The 16,528-nt window shown below is 40.0% G+C and overlaps 1 protein-coding gene across 3 annotated transcripts in view; it reads right to left on the reverse strand.

Annotated features, from left to right (window-relative positions):
• Positions 1–15,601, reverse strand: part of PPP1R13B (protein phosphatase 1 regulatory subunit 13B) — a 77,679-nt gene extending 62,078 nt beyond the window's left edge. For all 3 annotated transcript variants that reach the window (XM_076345530.1, XM_076345529.1, XM_076345527.1), the window contains exon 1: positions 15,490–15,601. In XM_076345530.1, the coding sequence (XP_076201645.1) occupies positions 15,490–15,498 (9 nt within the window). In that variant the 5' untranslated portion in view covers positions 15,499–15,601. The remainder of the gene's footprint in view (positions 1–15,489) is intronic.
• Positions 15,602–16,528: the final 927 nt, after the last annotated feature.

The following is a 16,528-nucleotide window of genomic DNA, read 5'->3' on the forward strand; positions in this document are numbered from 1 at the left end:
AAAAAACCCACAACCAAAAAACAAAACACCACAAACCCAAACCAAAAAAAACCATACACCACATGCACAAAACCCCAAACCCTACAAAACAGGACACCCCCCTCAAAGACTCAAGAACCAGATGACAGATAAAAAAGACAAAAAATTTAATATTCTACTTTTATTGGGTGGGGGATATGGGGAGAAGTCCTATTCAAGGTTTTTGTATATTTGGATTAACAATACCGTAATTTACGTTGAAAGAAAGCTCATTCTGAAAACACAAGGCAAAGCTCTAGAGCGGGGTTAAGCATGAGGTTTTGGGTTAATTTTCCTGAAAGACAACTTAGTCCTCAAAATCCACATGCAACAAAAGTGTCCCACAGAATTTGTATCACAGAACTGAGTGTTCTCAAATTATTAAAAATATTTTGGCCAAGGCTAAGGAAAGGGAGGTGCTGATGTTTCTACAGTCTTGTGTTCGACCTTGTCAACAGCTACAGCAAAGTCATCCAAAATCCACTGAATTCCAGAAAAGCCTGACCTACCTACTGCATTGAAAATAATCTCATCAAAAAAGTATAGGATATGAAGACAGACATTTGTGTCTTTTCATTTACAACTTTTCAACAAACCAAACGAAACCAAAACAAAAAAACCACCAATACCACAAAACAAAACCAACCAACATAGTATTTTTACTGAAGACACTGTGTTTTTTGTCAATTAATAAAGGTGATTAGCAGCACCAAACATCACTTCTTCATTTTACAAACAAGGAACAACTTTTATGAAACCTACACACACACCCATATGTAATGCTGCAACCAGAATTAGCATTACTCTTTGCTTTTATTTTCAATAGAGCGAAACAAGAAGGGACTGCCACAGCTTTCTCCCACTGAGTGGAAAGTATTAACAAAATACTGATTTGTTTAGTGTATTGCTTTCAGGGAATACCAACCATTCAATCTTAGATGTAAAGTTATCTGGCTCGGCAAAAATATAAAAAGTGAAAAGTGAATACATCCTTTGGGATTCAATAGGCAGTCTGCAGAGTTTTCCCTCCATCAGAGTGGAAATCGCACATAATAGAAAATAACTCTTTCCAGTACATTTCTTCAGTTTTTAAATGGCAGATTTAAAAATTAAAAGCTGTTCTGTTTTACTCTCAGATCTCCACTTTGGCTGAATCAAAACCAATAAATAATAATAATAAAAAAATCAAACAACTTATGTAAGGTAAAATTAAAAATTTCAGGCGTTTCATATACAGAAGAAACCCATCTAAGACAATAAGCTCTGATCTTTAAGTAAAAATCCTACATACACACACTCTAACCCATTACATGCATGCACTGTTCAGTTTTACAAAAAGAAATCCCCAAATGCTTAATTTTACAGCAAATAAACAAAAAGCAAAGTAATCCCACCTTCTTTTTTATAATTCTGTCCTTTGTCCAGTTCTTAGAGTTAAGTCCAGCCTTTTCTGGTAGCCAAGATTTCTCTTTTGATGTTTTTATAATATTCTGAAGAACCATCCTTAAAATATTCTTCATGTGGACAGTCGTAAATAGTAGTGAATATAAAAATATTGTGTAGAGCTAAAACCTAAGAACAGTTTCTGTGCAACAACTACAGTGAAAAACTACTTAAATGGAGTATTTTTGGTCTACTGGCATATGAATTCAAGCAGTAATGACAAGCAGCGATAAGATGTTCTAAAGAAACAAGACAGGCCACAGTTGTGACAGGAACAAGATAGGCTAGATCAAGTTTCACCTAATTAGGCAAGGTTGCAGTAGGGGAGTTCTGCTATCCTCTCGTTGTGCAATAGTAATCTTTGTTTACTATTATAATAAACAGTAAGTATTCATCTTAAATAAATTTACATATAAGGCTCTGACTGTCTCAAAAGAGACAGAGTGATTTTCCTGTTGAAGGGGGCAGTGATTTGAGCAGAAGTTCCAAGAGCAAATGACCCTAACAACTATCAAAAGACATTTCCATGACACATTTCTTAAATCAGGAAAATGTTTTAAAAAGACCAACCAGCTTAAAAACAAAACAAACAACAATAACAAATCCACCATGTATTTATGCCTAAAAATACTATAGTTCAAGCACTACTCCATTCTTGGCAAAGTCTGTCTTCTTGCTGGATGTAATTCAAGCAGCAGAGAATATAAAATGGTAAACTATGTCTCTGATTGCCTCTTCACGTCAAGGGACAGCAAACGTTTATCATCATTCCTGTCAACACTATACAGGATCCAGAGTGGGGAACAGACAGAGATGGCACCACCAGTGCATTCAGCTCTTACTCTGCAATTGCAGGAGCAAAGCATATTCTCCAGCCCGATCCATTCCCTTAATAGAGAAAACGGAGAGAGAGTGAGGAAGTGACCCAAGGGGGTAAAAAAAAAGGAAGAAAAAAAGAAAAGCAAAACAAAAAAATCCAACCCATACTATGAAAGATCAACAGAACCTGAACAACCCATCTCTCTTAAAACAGAGCTAGGAGCTACATTTTCTGTGTAACACCTTACACATTAACTGCAGGAAAGGAAAAGTAAGGGGTTCTCGGCTTCATTTGCGAGCCACAGAATTGTCACATTACCCTTCTCTACAAGCAGCGGCAGAGAAGAAAAAGTTAGTAAGATACCGTATTTAGCCTGCGTCAACATTCAGAAATAGTACTGTACTCCCTTAATGCATTTTGTCGGTAACAAAAACATTCTGATTCCATGCAGTCTTCCTTCCTCCTTAGCAAACAAGTATCACGTTGAGAGGTTTATTGAGAATATAATTGGTAGAATCATTTCAGACTTATAAAATGCTGCAACTTAAAAAATTAACCTGTTAGCAACTGAGAACATTTTAAATAAATGAGAAACTGGAGGATATTTCTTAAAAGGGAAGGCTTGTTTTGCTTTTGGAAGGATGGAAAAATCTGATCTGGTTGTTCTCCAAAAAGAGATTGTATCTTTATTTGCCAGAAAAAACAAACTATCACATGAATAAATATTTGAGAGGAAAAGCTGGGCCTATATTAACACATATTGTGCCACTCTTCCAACTATAGCTACTGGCTGAATTCTTCTGAACAACCCCCCAAAACTTATAAAAGCCTCACTTGCAATAGAAAGGCATGACATACACATGCAGACCAGAAGTATATGGGAGGGTCCAAAACTAAAGCCTGCCATCCCTATTGGATAATTGGGTTCTTTCAAAAGAAGAATATGAACTAAAATAAACATGTGTCACTGAACTTCCCTTTTATCCTGTCATCCTCCCTTCTGAAATAACTGAAAACACCTGTGTGTAGTTTGTTACATCAGATAAATAATAAAAACAATACAAGCACAGTGTAGCCCCTTACTTTCTCTCATACAGTCCATAGATGTATTGTCTCCATATTGAGTATCTGATCCAGTGCAGTTATTTGGCTGGCTGATTTATAACCGTTACTGTTACAGGTAGGTAAATATAAATCTAGGACGTATGTAGAGAGATAAGGATACCACAACCTCTGGTTGCTTAATGTATTATCAGCCTCAAAATCCTAAATTAAAGCAACAAGGGGATTTTCCTCCAGAAAATGTAAAAAGGTTTTGAATGTTCTAAATTAAGGAGGTGAGGTACATGCAGTATTTCATAGACCTAAATTATGATCCTGTATTAAATGTAAAAACTATGTAAGATCCAAAAGGACTTGCCCCATGTCACAAAGCTCATATTCAGCAAAACTATATATCCACAGATTATGTAAATCACTCAGTAGGAAAGTAAAGTCAAGTCTATGATCCTACTAAAGCATTTTAACATGAAGACACTCATGACCTCTGAAAACCACATGGAATGATGTAGGAAAAAGAATATAAAGTATAACTCAAAGAATAATTCACTAAATTATAAACAACTTTTCATCAAATAGCTACACAAAATGGAAAATTACTTAACATAAAGCTATAGATTAAAATTAGTGGATGTGAGCAACTAAGAATACACAGAGAAGTAATGGACAAGTATAAAGAAAAGCAAGAGTTCAGAAGGAATAAAATACAACACTGGATGCAGAGTATCACTAACTTAATTTAAGGCTTACTTGTTTTAATAACTTCTGTTCCACTTTGCCACCCTATCTCACCCTCTCACTATTTTCACTTCTTTTCTCCTGCTATATAAGCTATCTCGTAAATGCCTAATATGCAAATGTACAATTTATTTATTTTGAACATGCTTAACTACAAATGTGAATGATTGCACAGAGGCCCTCTAAGCTAAGCTTTTCAACATTTGTGGAAATTTAATTTAAACAGACACCTTAAGATTACTTCCAGATGAAAATTAACTTAGAACTTGCACATACGATAAAGACTAAAAAAAAATCTTTGTTTGCTTTATATACAGTCTCTTTCAGTTTCTCCAGTATGATCAATCAAAAAATCCATGGATCGTTCTGGGAAAAGAAAAACAAAAAACAAACAAAACCAACAAAAAACCCCAATCAAACATCAATTTTTCACAGGTCACTGTAATTTAATACTTGGTAAAACAGGTACCTAGATTTACTTATCATTTCCACTTAGGTAAACTGACAACTTAGTTTATGTATTTCTTAAATAAGAACATCACATATTTTACTGAGATAAAAAATGTGATGTTCTATTACACTATAATAACTGTATGCTCAATAACCTATGCAGAGTATGACTTGTGGTGAGCGTGTTTCCTTTTTCCAATCAAAGGGTAAAGAAAATAAAAGTGAAAAAGAATTTGATTTAAACATGTCAAATACATACATTCAAATATATACGTTCACAACAGAAATTGTGCTTAGCATGCTGTTTTCCAGGGGGGGTACGGGGGTCAGGTGTATGGAAGGGATCTTACCAACTGCTTTCCAAATGATGTTAGAAACACAGTAGCATGCCTAAATCCCCAGCATATCAGACTGTTTATTCCAGGATGACTACAGACACTAATATATAAAAACATACATAGCTACATGACAACATTCACATTTTTGCGTTCTTTCATATATTTGAAGACATCTTTTCTCACAAGAAAACTGCAGTACTTAACAGAACAAGGAGGATGACTGAATTACTTTGGTCCCCACTTCAGGTGGGGAAAGGAAGACAAAAGGTTTATAAACGAAATTCAGACACAATCAGAATACTCTCATCCCTGAGCACTGGAAGAAGAGAGGCTGTTGAGACCTCACTGCTTGAAAAATTTCTGTATCGTTTGTGAGATCATAACAAAAAGCTGACCAAAAGCTTTTTCCTGCTTCTAAAAAGATACAGGCAAGTACATGCACACTCCAGATGAAGCTTACTTGTAATTTTGTGCCAATGCTTCTCAGTTCTTTGGAACTCAGAGAGCAAACTGAGCAGTATTTGGTAGCTTCAGATGACTAGGGGAAGGGAGCAGCAGTAAAAGGAGGTAATCCAGTAATGCACTGAAGACTCAAATCACAAAGATTTGTTGAATGTTATAAAACACCCAGAAATGCAAAAATACCGTAGTAGAAACACTGTATAGTAAATCCACTGATTTAGTGTGTCTTCTATGTCCCTTGAAGTGTTTTTTTCAGACTATAATTTTGTACTGTAAAGACAAAAAATCCACTGTAAAAAGGATATCAAAGTAGTCTAAAGGTTGGTAAATGTGAAAGTGAATCAAATTCATAAGTTCTTTATGCTTAGCTAAAAATGAGCAAAAGCACAGTAGTTGATACATAAATGAAATTATTCCAATGTAAGTATTTGAGTTGGACTCCAAAATCACGCTGGGGTAAACAGAGCAGTTTATAATTCAGAGTTTAAACTGATTTAAACCTCCTTCACCACTTTACCTCCTATCAGTGCTACAAAAACCAAATACTACTGCTCTCCACCATCTGAAAAAATTAAACAAAGGTAAAAATAAAGTGCTGCAGTCAGGGATTTGGCAGAGGGCGGGGGGGGACGGACTGCAAGCAACAGACTTGAAACTGATTTGTTTCAATGTGAAGCTTGGATTTTTATAGCATATTCCCATATCCAACAAGCTCTTGCTGAAGTGGTGATAAATGACAATAAAATGGTAAATACACTGCACTGTTAGTACACCAAGAAGCTAGTCAGAAAAAGGACTGAGAAGATTTCCAAGTGACATGGGCTAGAATAGTCACCAATCCATGTGATATGTTTTTAAAATAATTACATTGATCCTGACATGATTTAGAAGTGTAAAGGCAGTCAACCATTACAGATCTTTTTTCCACTATCAGAAGTACATGATTCAGACTTGCAGCTAAAATTTTCTGAAATTTAGATAACTTGGGACAATAAAGCAGTACATAAGGAAATTAAGCATCAGGCATGCTGAGACATTCAGAGCTGCATGCAGAGATGAAGCTGCATACAGAGACGAGTTTCATAGTTTATAAGACACTGTTTCACGAATTCAATAATCTCCCAAAGTGTACATACAGTCCAACTGTTTGGAGCCTGAATAGTAATTAACCCATTTGTTAGCTTGCAGAATCATCCAAAATTTCAATTCCAAAAACTTGTTTTTAAATACACAGCAGAAAAATCTAACCCCTTCTCTGTCAATGTATCTGAATAGCAACTTTAACACTAAGAACCCTGTTTGACTATTTCTAAGTACATATTTGACTAAGCTAAATATCTACCATACCCATGTACCATAAAAATTATCTTACATGATTTCTAAGAAATGCCTGTCAGTTTACAGATGCTAGTACTTTCTCAGATGCCCAAATAACAAGTTAGCTAAGCTGTCAGTGGGTAACTTACAGTTTCAGGCAAGTAATCACTAGTCGAACTGTTTAAACTTATTAGACATACTAGTTTCCTATGCTGCCGACATCATCACATGGTATATGCTCTGGCTATCACATTCTTCTCTCTACAAAATGCTAACAGCCTGCCAACCATTTTACAGACATCACTTATACCTTAACAATGTACAAATTTCCTCTCCTTATAGATCTTTTCAAAAGAAGTGATTGAGATATTAGTAACATTCATTAAAGACATATTATGACAACGTTTTGAATTTAAGTAATTTGAAAACCCCATCTTTGGCTAGATAGGATAGATTCAGGTCAGGTTTTGACCAACACACTGGTTAAGATTTTACAAGATAGCCAGATACACTTTCTGAAGCCTGGGTTTTTTTCAAAGTAGTAAGCATAGGGGGAGGAGGAGGTCAAAAAAAGAGGTTGAACTACGTTGAAAGTACCGTAAGTGTGTTGAAAGTATCACCTTCAGCACAGAAGTAAGAATGCCAACAGGTGCAGCACTGTCTTGAATCATAAATTAGACCAATTGCATTAGGAAACAGGATTAAAAAAGGATTTTCTCATGCAAGCATGCATTCAAAGTATGTCTCCTCAACTTAAACTGTACCTGTTATTCTAAACTAAGACTTAAGCCAGCTTCTTTGAGAAATTAAAAACAAAAGTACTTATATGCAGGTAAGCCTCTACTTAATGGCTATGGTAAACTTTGCTAGTCTCAAACTGCCCTATTTCTTTCCCTTTAAACATCAGAGAGCAATGCAGGCAATACTTTTCTCCACATATTAATAATGCAGCCCCGTCTACTGCTTTTTTCATCCAATACCGTAACTCTCAACAATTCTCAGCTATTCACCTTAGTAGATCTGGACAGATACATTCTGGTTTTCAGGAGGGCGAGGTTTGCTGGTCTCAAACTGTCAAAAACTGGCTCCCAGGAGAGTAGGACACAATTAATTCAGATGGTAGTCAATGCACTCTGCTTATGTGCATGGTTTCAACCCGTGGGATTTGAGATTGAAGAAATTCTCCTATATCAGCCTGGCAGAGACCTTGGAAACTGCACTGTTCTCTCGTTTTGATTTCAGAGAGCAGGGAAGTTACTCTTCTTTGCCACTTGGGACATGGATTACATACCAAAATCATCTAGCTATATCTCACCATATTCATTCACCACCATGGAGTTGTTTCAGGCTGAAAAATCCCAACAACCTAAACTGATAAAACTGATTACATCCTTCCTGCAATCTATGCATTTCTGCCCTTTCTTGTGCTGGTTCCAATGCTTATCTGACCCTGCAGCGAGTTGTTTTCAGTGTGCTCAGCTGGCAGAAAAGTACCGGCGGGGGGGGGGGGGGAGCAAACAACAACTTCCTGCTGAGTTCGCATACTGAAACAGCTCAGCACAGAATCAGATAAATACCAGAGCCAATACAAGGGAGGGGGCAGCAGGACTACAGCAGCCCCTGCAGTTACATCAATTTCACTTACACGAAACTGAAGCCTCAGTTTCACCCATTCTCAATTTATAAACAATAGTTTAATCATGTGAAAGCCAAAATCCTTTTGTCAAACTTAAAGCAGGCATAAGGATACATAGGTGAAATAGAGCGTCTGCAACATATGCAAGTTTAGATTGGATTGCTTCCTGCTGAAGTTGGAATTCCTTAAATATTAATTTTATAGCTTCAGTCTCCTCACACATAAATAGAACTCTGCAGCTAAGCAAAGCAATGAATTGGAAACTAAAAAAATCTTAATTGTACTTCCACTACTGAAGAACTAGGCTAAATTACACTATGAATCTTCGAGAATACGAAAATAACGGGCAGAAACCAGAAGGAATGCAATACTGTAAAGTAGCGGGGAAAATGACAGCTGACTACTGAGTGCCACCTAAGTTTTATTGTTTTTTCCTTTTTTTGGTCCCAACTTTGTATTTGTTTCTCAAGATTTCCTCAAAGACCACACATATTACCAAAAAAACAATATCCCTTACTTGCTTTTGTTTCAGGGAAAATACAAAGCGTTACTGGATACCCAATAAAGATGTGAAAACTGGTGAAACCATAACTTATCTCTGAAATAACAATGTTACTGCACTGCAGAAATCTTTAGTTTCATTTCACTGTTCTACTCACCTGCTAAATAGCCAGAGAACAAAATTCAAAGTATGTCGCCTGGGGTACAGCTCCACAATAAACTAAACTGAATAAACAAAAATACTGAAAGGGAGAGATTCCACTTCTCTATCCCCTTCTCCATTATCAATCTCGGCCAAGTGATCTGCTCCCTCCTGTACCAACATGGACCATACAATAGTCACAATGTAAGCTGATTTAATGCACTAGCCTGGCAAAACATACATATACATATCTGTGTGTACATATATCTCTTCAGCATTCTTTGGATACAGCTATTTTTTACATTTTTAGTGACCTGGATCAGTTTACTGAGACAAGCAGTGCAGTCCATTCAAAGCAAATGGTGAGAATGAGCAGCAGGGAAGAGGAAACAGCCTCTTCCACCGGCCACAGGAAACGGTTAACCCAGCTCATCCCTATTGTGAAACCTCAGCCCTGAAAGGAATTCAGTTGCTCCAACATCCTACTGCACCACAATCATAAACCTGCACTCTCCGATACAAGCAAGATTACACGTACTTGCTTCTAAGCACGCTTTAAGAAAACGAATAGAGTGATTTAAAATCGAGGCAAAGTGCCTCAAAGTTTATGTTCGAAACAATTCTTTTCCTCGGCTAAGCAGTTCATATTCTTGCTTGTCCTTGACTTATTATAGAATTTATGCTTTGTCCTCTTGGTAGCATTGTTACTTTTGACACACAAATCTACTTCTGAAGGATAGTGTCTATTATTGCACAATATAATTCTATTATTGTCTGTCATAAAACAATTGCTTTCAGAATCTCAAAACATTGAGTACATTCCACGGAAATATTGCCTAATACATTAGAGACTATTATTACATGCGTCCAAGTTTAATTGATTCTAATGACAGATTTCCAAACTATCAGAAAAATGTACCAACCTGAAGCGTTAAAATTAGTATTTTACAGTATTTATTTACTTTAAAATCTTATAATTTAAGAATCAGTGAGACACAGGATTCAAGACTGATGGAAGAGCTGTCCATAAGTGAAGAAAGATTTTAAAGGTATTTGAAATCACCTAATAATATAATTTTCCAATTTAAGGAAAAAAAAAAAAAAATATTAATCCCACTTTGCTGGAGTCTGACACAAACCCAAGAATGAATCTCCTATATCCCAGGCTAGCATATTCAGTTAGAGTTGAAGTATTTTGAGCTATCCTGTGCTAGTAATTAATGTATGGTAATACTAAGCTTTTAATTTAGACAAACACATAAGACTTGTAAATTCCAACAGTGAGTCATGATCGAAAGGGAGTAAGACATTTTCCTCCCACCCCCCCAATTAGTCAATCATTTGTTTGCTTCTTCAAACCTCCATTCTTGACAATTATTTTTTATTTCTGAAGATGCCTCCAGCTTGTAAGGACGGAAAAAAAAAAAAAAGACCTAAAAACCCCTAAACGTTTAAAAAGATAATAAATGTGAGCTTTGATTTTAATACCAAGCATTAGACTGCAAATTCTTCAAAAAAGGCACCGTCTTTATTCTATGTATGGACAAGTCTTAGCATAATGGGGGCTGTTCCACAGCTGTATGCGATCTTAATATAAATAAAAGAATAAGCTAGGTGGTTTTTTTATAATATATTTCACATCAAACTTGGATTTGTTAGATTAACATAACTCGATCTGGTGGAATGGAATTTTCTTGTCAAATACCTATTCTCTCTGAAGTCTGCAATGGGCAACAATCTCATCTATGTTAATCTACGAAGAGAAACTAACAAAGTATCCTTTCCCTCAAAATTTTCTCATACGTTTCATTAGAATCCACACGTATCTATTAAATATATTTAAATATTCTACTATTCATAGGCTACTCTGATAATACTTTTCGTTGACTTGCTGAAGCTGATGAACTTATTTTTACCACAGAATAGGCCATATTCTGTCATCCTAAAAAAAGTGACATGATCCAAAAAAACCACGAAATGGCCTTTAAGCTTTGTTGCAATAAATAACTCCATTAATAATGGCTGATAAACTTGCAAATTATTCTCTACAGTCAGTTCAGATTTATTCAGCAAACAAGGATGATATCAGTATTGCTGATAACTATACAGCTCTGAATTAACTGCAATATATTTTATCTCAACATCACTGAAAATTCCTAATATTAAGTGTATTAAAGTGACACATCTTCCTTTAGACTTTTACAACAAAGAACTGTATTAGTAGTGACCTTCCTAAGGGAAGAGAACAGTGTGCACTGATTTGAAAATATTTTGGGTTTAGATTAGGAATAAGCAATGACCACTTTGGACTTTTTCAGAAAGGTTTTAGACTGAATACGTGACAAGTGGATACTCATTTGAAAAAAAAACCAAAACAACCAAACAAGAAAAACCCCAACAAAACCCCCTTTTTCTTAATTCACCTGGAAGATAGCTTAATTGAAAAATAACTACTGCAGATACCATCTTTGGTTTGTGTTTTATCAGTCATGTCACCTGCCTTCATAGGTCAGGAACATATGTAGCAATTAAGATATTAATGCACAATGTAATACTTGAGATCCACTTGTATATTGCTTACTCTAACATAAAATATACATTGGTCATAGTAATCTTTGGAGAAGAGTTGCAGTGTCACACAAAATTAACTGGACAAAAAAAAAAAAAAAATCACTAAACACTCTCCAAACTTTTCACTCGCACTTCTATTAAACAACAAACACAACCATCTGATCCTACACATAAAAATAGAATGCGTCCAACAACTCTTTGACTCTATGCCTCACATAAAGTCCCACAAGGTTCCTCCTCGATGTGTTAAAAAATGTGAATGCTGGCTGCAACTTCACTGATATTCATTTCTCCCAATTAAGTTAAAGGCAAAACCAGAAAAGCTTTGCAGCAGTAAGCGCTAGGGGAATATGCAGTACTAACTATTCCTCCTGAGAGATTCAGTCCATCACAATTTCTTACACAGCATCCACCATCGCCTCTCTTATCACTTTATTGATGGTGTACAGAATCTACATAGTTCTATGCCTTTGGCATGATATGTTACCTCGCATATGCCGTAAAAGAACGATACCCAAAATTTAGGTAAAAATAGGAAGTGTTATACACTTCTCAGCTGTAGCAGTTCCTTCTTCCACTGTATCTCTTCTTAAGTAGGAAAACAGTGCTCCTCACAAGTGGCTTTTTCTTGTCTGCACCCTAGTGTCCAAGGAATATGGCTAATACTTGTCAGCAGAGGCAATTCTGGAACTACCATCCAAGAAGAAAAAGCATTAATTGCATTATTTAAGGTAAAATTTCCAACACTTCCAAAAAACAAAATTTAAAGTCCCACCAAAAAATGCTACTGGGGCAGAAGAAAAAAAAAAAAGAAAAAAAAAAAGAAGATACTTAGGCTCCTCCAAACAGGTTATAGATTATGTGGCTGAAAGAGGAGCTACATCCACAATATTTTTGTAAACAAAATAAAACTGTGCTGTTTTAACCCAAAAGATTTCCTGTTTGAAAGGATATCATAGTTCTGGGTTTGCACATTTTATCTAAGAATGCAATAAATACTAACCTTTTTTTCAGTGAAAAAAACCATCACTATATTCAAGGCATACTTATAGCAACTCTTCTAGTAAGTTCCTTAGTAAAAGTGATATTCAGTGTAGCATCATAAGCTCATCATACACATAGCCCTTATGTCCTGAAGGCAATGAAAGAGTTTATGATGGACGTGCCTTGTCAGCAAAGCAAAAAACAATGGGTGATAAAAGTGCAGTCCACATCATTATTACTTCTTGAAGCCCAACTGTGTTCAGGACCAAGAATATAATTATTTTTATATTTTTCAAAAACTAAGTAGAATAAGCAATATGAACTTATATGGAAAGGATGTTAAAGAACAGAGAAGGAGGTATCCTCGTCACAAAAGAAATCATAACTGATAAAAAACTCTCAGAAGTAACTCTGTTCCCCATGTGGAAAAAAAAAAAAAATCACCACTGACAAAACACAGGAAAAGAGGAAAATAGATCATTCCAGTTTCTATGCTTCAGATATGACTTCATTGTTAAAAATGGTTGTACAGAATGTAAAAAAAAATTACCAATCCAAAAATGGCCTCAATCAGTTACTTCAAATCTGATACATGCAAATCATAAGAAACTAGAAAAGTTTGATAACATTTAATTTTGTTGACACAAAACTGTAGTGATACCCACTTGTTATAACAGTTTAAGTCTAGTAGTATTAAAATCTCTCCTCTTGCTATTATATATTTTGTTAATTATAAAAAAAAAAACCAAAAATAGAATCAGGGAGGAAAAAAGCTTCTATGAATATGAATTCAAGGAATTCCATCACATAACAAGTTAGATCACTAGTTTTTCCCTTTTCAGAATACAAAATCTCCAGTAAAAAAACCCAGAACATTCAGTCCAGTTCTACAGCCATATGTTCACATTATTTTGATATTATATGTTGATTATTCCAGTAAAGGGGGTTGGTTTTTTTCATCCTTGCAGTCCAGAAAAAGAGCTGGGATGAGAAACTGGAAGACTAAAGGCAGTGTCACAGTGTCTATTTAAATATACATATTCCTGACTACCCTATGATAGACTGTCCAAAACAGCATCTAAAAGCTCTTCAGAAAAGTAAAATATTTATTATTTTAGGATTCAGCCTCAGTAAGCTCTAATCTGCAACATTACAACCACTGTAGCAAGGTAATTTGATTTTATGAAAATTCAGCCGTCAGTATTAAAAATGCTTTGATGTTTCAAAAACATAATAAAAAGTCTGAATCTTACACCACCTTCCAATAAGCAAACAACTGCTACATTTAAACAACCATGAAGGTAACACGAGACACTGGCAGAAACACTCAAATAGGTAAAAAACCCACCCTTTTTAAAAAAAGTCAGTCACTGCACTATGGAAGTTATGACATCAGCCTGAAACCCACACACAGGTTAGTAATGGGAAGTAAATACATTTGTTCTGACTTAGCCTGTCATTGGCATACTATGTTTTCAATAAGAATTTTATGAATGTAAAGCATAACCCAAGTTGCAATGGAAGGTGAAAAAGCTGACAGTCACCTTGTTTTTGTTTTTACAAGCTAACATCCATATGTTTATAGAACAAGCCTGTAACTCAATGAACTTTGTTGCTGGTTTCTAGTGTGCCTAGTGCACTGATATTCTTACACAGTAACAATAGAGTATTATGGTACCTAGCAGTTGGAAGTTAAAAAGCACATGTTAAAAAGCGTATCATAACACCTGGTTTTTAAACACTACCTGTACTCGTCAATCTGAAATTTTACATCTAGTTTGAGGTATTTATTTCCTCCTCTCACTCATGAAACAAAGTTAGAGCAATGAAATTTTGTAAAAGATGTCTTCAATATTCTCACCGAAAAGCATTCTCCTGCAGTGCTTTGGTCGCAAACACTGCAGAGGAACTGTAAATAAAAAGCTCATTTCTATTGGAATTAGAGAAAACACGGGAGATAACTCCATATAAGGGAGTATCTCATAAAACCACATTTGAGATCAAATGGAGTTTGAAAGAAATCAACAAGAAGAATGTAATTGTTTATTACTCAGTCTCAGAGGATCCTGTCATAAAACGAACAGTCATCAAGAGCAACTCTCTTCTGACCACTGCATCAGCCCACAGCGAAAGGGGGGAGGGAAAGAGAGGGGAAGGAAATGGAGAGAGATTCTGTCACAGAAGACAATCAAGGTTGTTTGCGGGGAAACGAAAGGTTTTATCTTCGATAAATAAGCGACGGTTTCACAGAAGAGGTGGCAGAAACCGGGTAGGAAGACCGCCTTTCCCTCAGAGGTGGCGAGGCTAAAATGAAGCTGCCGCTTGCACTCGCCTGACCGGCCGAAGGGCCGGAACCGCCTGCCCCGGCACTGGTTAACCCTTCCCCACACCCGGGCGGCGAAAAATCGGCGCTTGGAAGGAAAAAAAACATAACAAACAAACATAGCCCCCACGCGCACCCACTCACACAAACGCAAAAAACCCACCCACGCGTCACACCGGGCCTCGGCGGCCAGCAGCCGGTCCTCCCGCCGGCCGACAGCCGGCCGGCGAAACCTGGGCTCCCCGCCGCCCCCTGCCGAAACTGCCGCGGGCGCAAGAGGGCGCCGGGGGGCGGGGAAGGAGCCCTGTCAAGCAGACGGGAGGGCAGAGCCCGGGGGGATGCGGCCCTCGACCTGTCACGACCGGTGCAACGCCGAGAGCTGCTCGGCCGGCGGAGGGGGGCGGCAAGTCCCTCACTGAAGGGAGGAGCGGGAGTAGGTCGTGTCCCCCCAGAAGCCAGGGACGGCGGTGACCAGCGGCCCCACCCCCGGCGGGGAGCCTGACGGCGTCTCCGCAGCACCGTCGCCCTCTGCCCCGGCTGGCCGGGGCACAGGCGGGGATGACGGCGGCGCCGCGCGCTCCATCCGCCGCCGCCGGCCCCGCAGGAAAAAGCAAGGCGTCCCACCGCCCGGCAGAGCGGCGCCAGGCCGGGAAGGCGACGGCGCGAACTCAGCCCCTTCCCACTCACCGGCATCATCTCCGCAGCCGTCCCCCAGCCAGCCCCGCCGAGGCTGCCGCCGCGCCGTGCCGGGCCTCTCCTGCCGCCGCCGCCGCCGCCTCTCACCGTGGAGGACGCCGCGCTCGCGCTGGCGGCTGTGACAGGTGCCTCCCGCGCGCCTCGCTCCCCACAGCGGGCGGAAGGAAGAGGCGAAGGCGGCGGCGGCGGCCGGGCTCCCAACCCCCCTCCTCCTCCGCCTCCTCAGCGCGGCGGCGGCCTCCCTGCCTCCTTCCCTCGGCGCTTCCTGCTCCGCTCCGCCCGCGCCGCGCCGCCCAGCCAGGGGTTAACCGCCGCCACGGCCTCATTGGCCGAGGCGGGAAGAGCCAGGGGCGGGGCGGCGGGAGGCGCGCGCACGGCCCGCGTGGGGAGGGAGCCGCGCAGGTGCGCGCCTCGGTGCTGCACGTGACCGCGGGCGCTGTGCGGGGCCGGGGCCCGCGTCCTCCTCTCGCCGTGGCGCCGGCGGGGTTTCCCTCGCAGGCCCGCCGTGATCCCATCGCCCCCTTCCTCCCCCCCCCCCCCCCCCCTGCTGCGTGTTTTCGCGTGGGCTCCGCCTCGCCGGTTCTTCCCGCGGCTCCCTCTCCGGGCCCGGTCTCCTCCTCCTCCTCCCCCCCTGGCGCTGCCCTGTCCCCGGGCCGGGCCCCCGGCGGGCGCTGCCTCCTCTGGGCGGGCTGCCCGGGGCCGGTTGCCCGCGGGCGGTGGAGGAAGGGGCAGCGGGACTGGGCGCTTTCTGCCCCCGGAATACGGGGAACGCGGTGGCGGCGGGGCGGCCCGGCCCAGCCGCCGCGCGGGCGAGCGGCCGAGAGGGAGCGCGGCGGCTGTAGCTGCGCGATGGGGCGCGGAGGAGCGAGACGCGACCCGCCAGGCGTGCGGGGACCTGGCGGGCGGCAGCCGGGAGATAACGGGGGGGGTTGTTGGTCTCCCGCGGGAAGACGGGCGCACCACGGCGTCGGCCCGTGCCCGTGGGCTAAGGCAGGCGGGTGCGCAGGGCAGGTGCGTATCCAACAGCTTG

This window comes from Aptenodytes patagonicus, chromosome 7, assembly GCF_965638725.1.
Source record: "Aptenodytes patagonicus chromosome 7, bAptPat1.pri.cur, whole genome shotgun sequence".
NCBI lineage: Eukaryota > Metazoa > Chordata > Aves > Sphenisciformes > Spheniscidae > Aptenodytes > Aptenodytes patagonicus.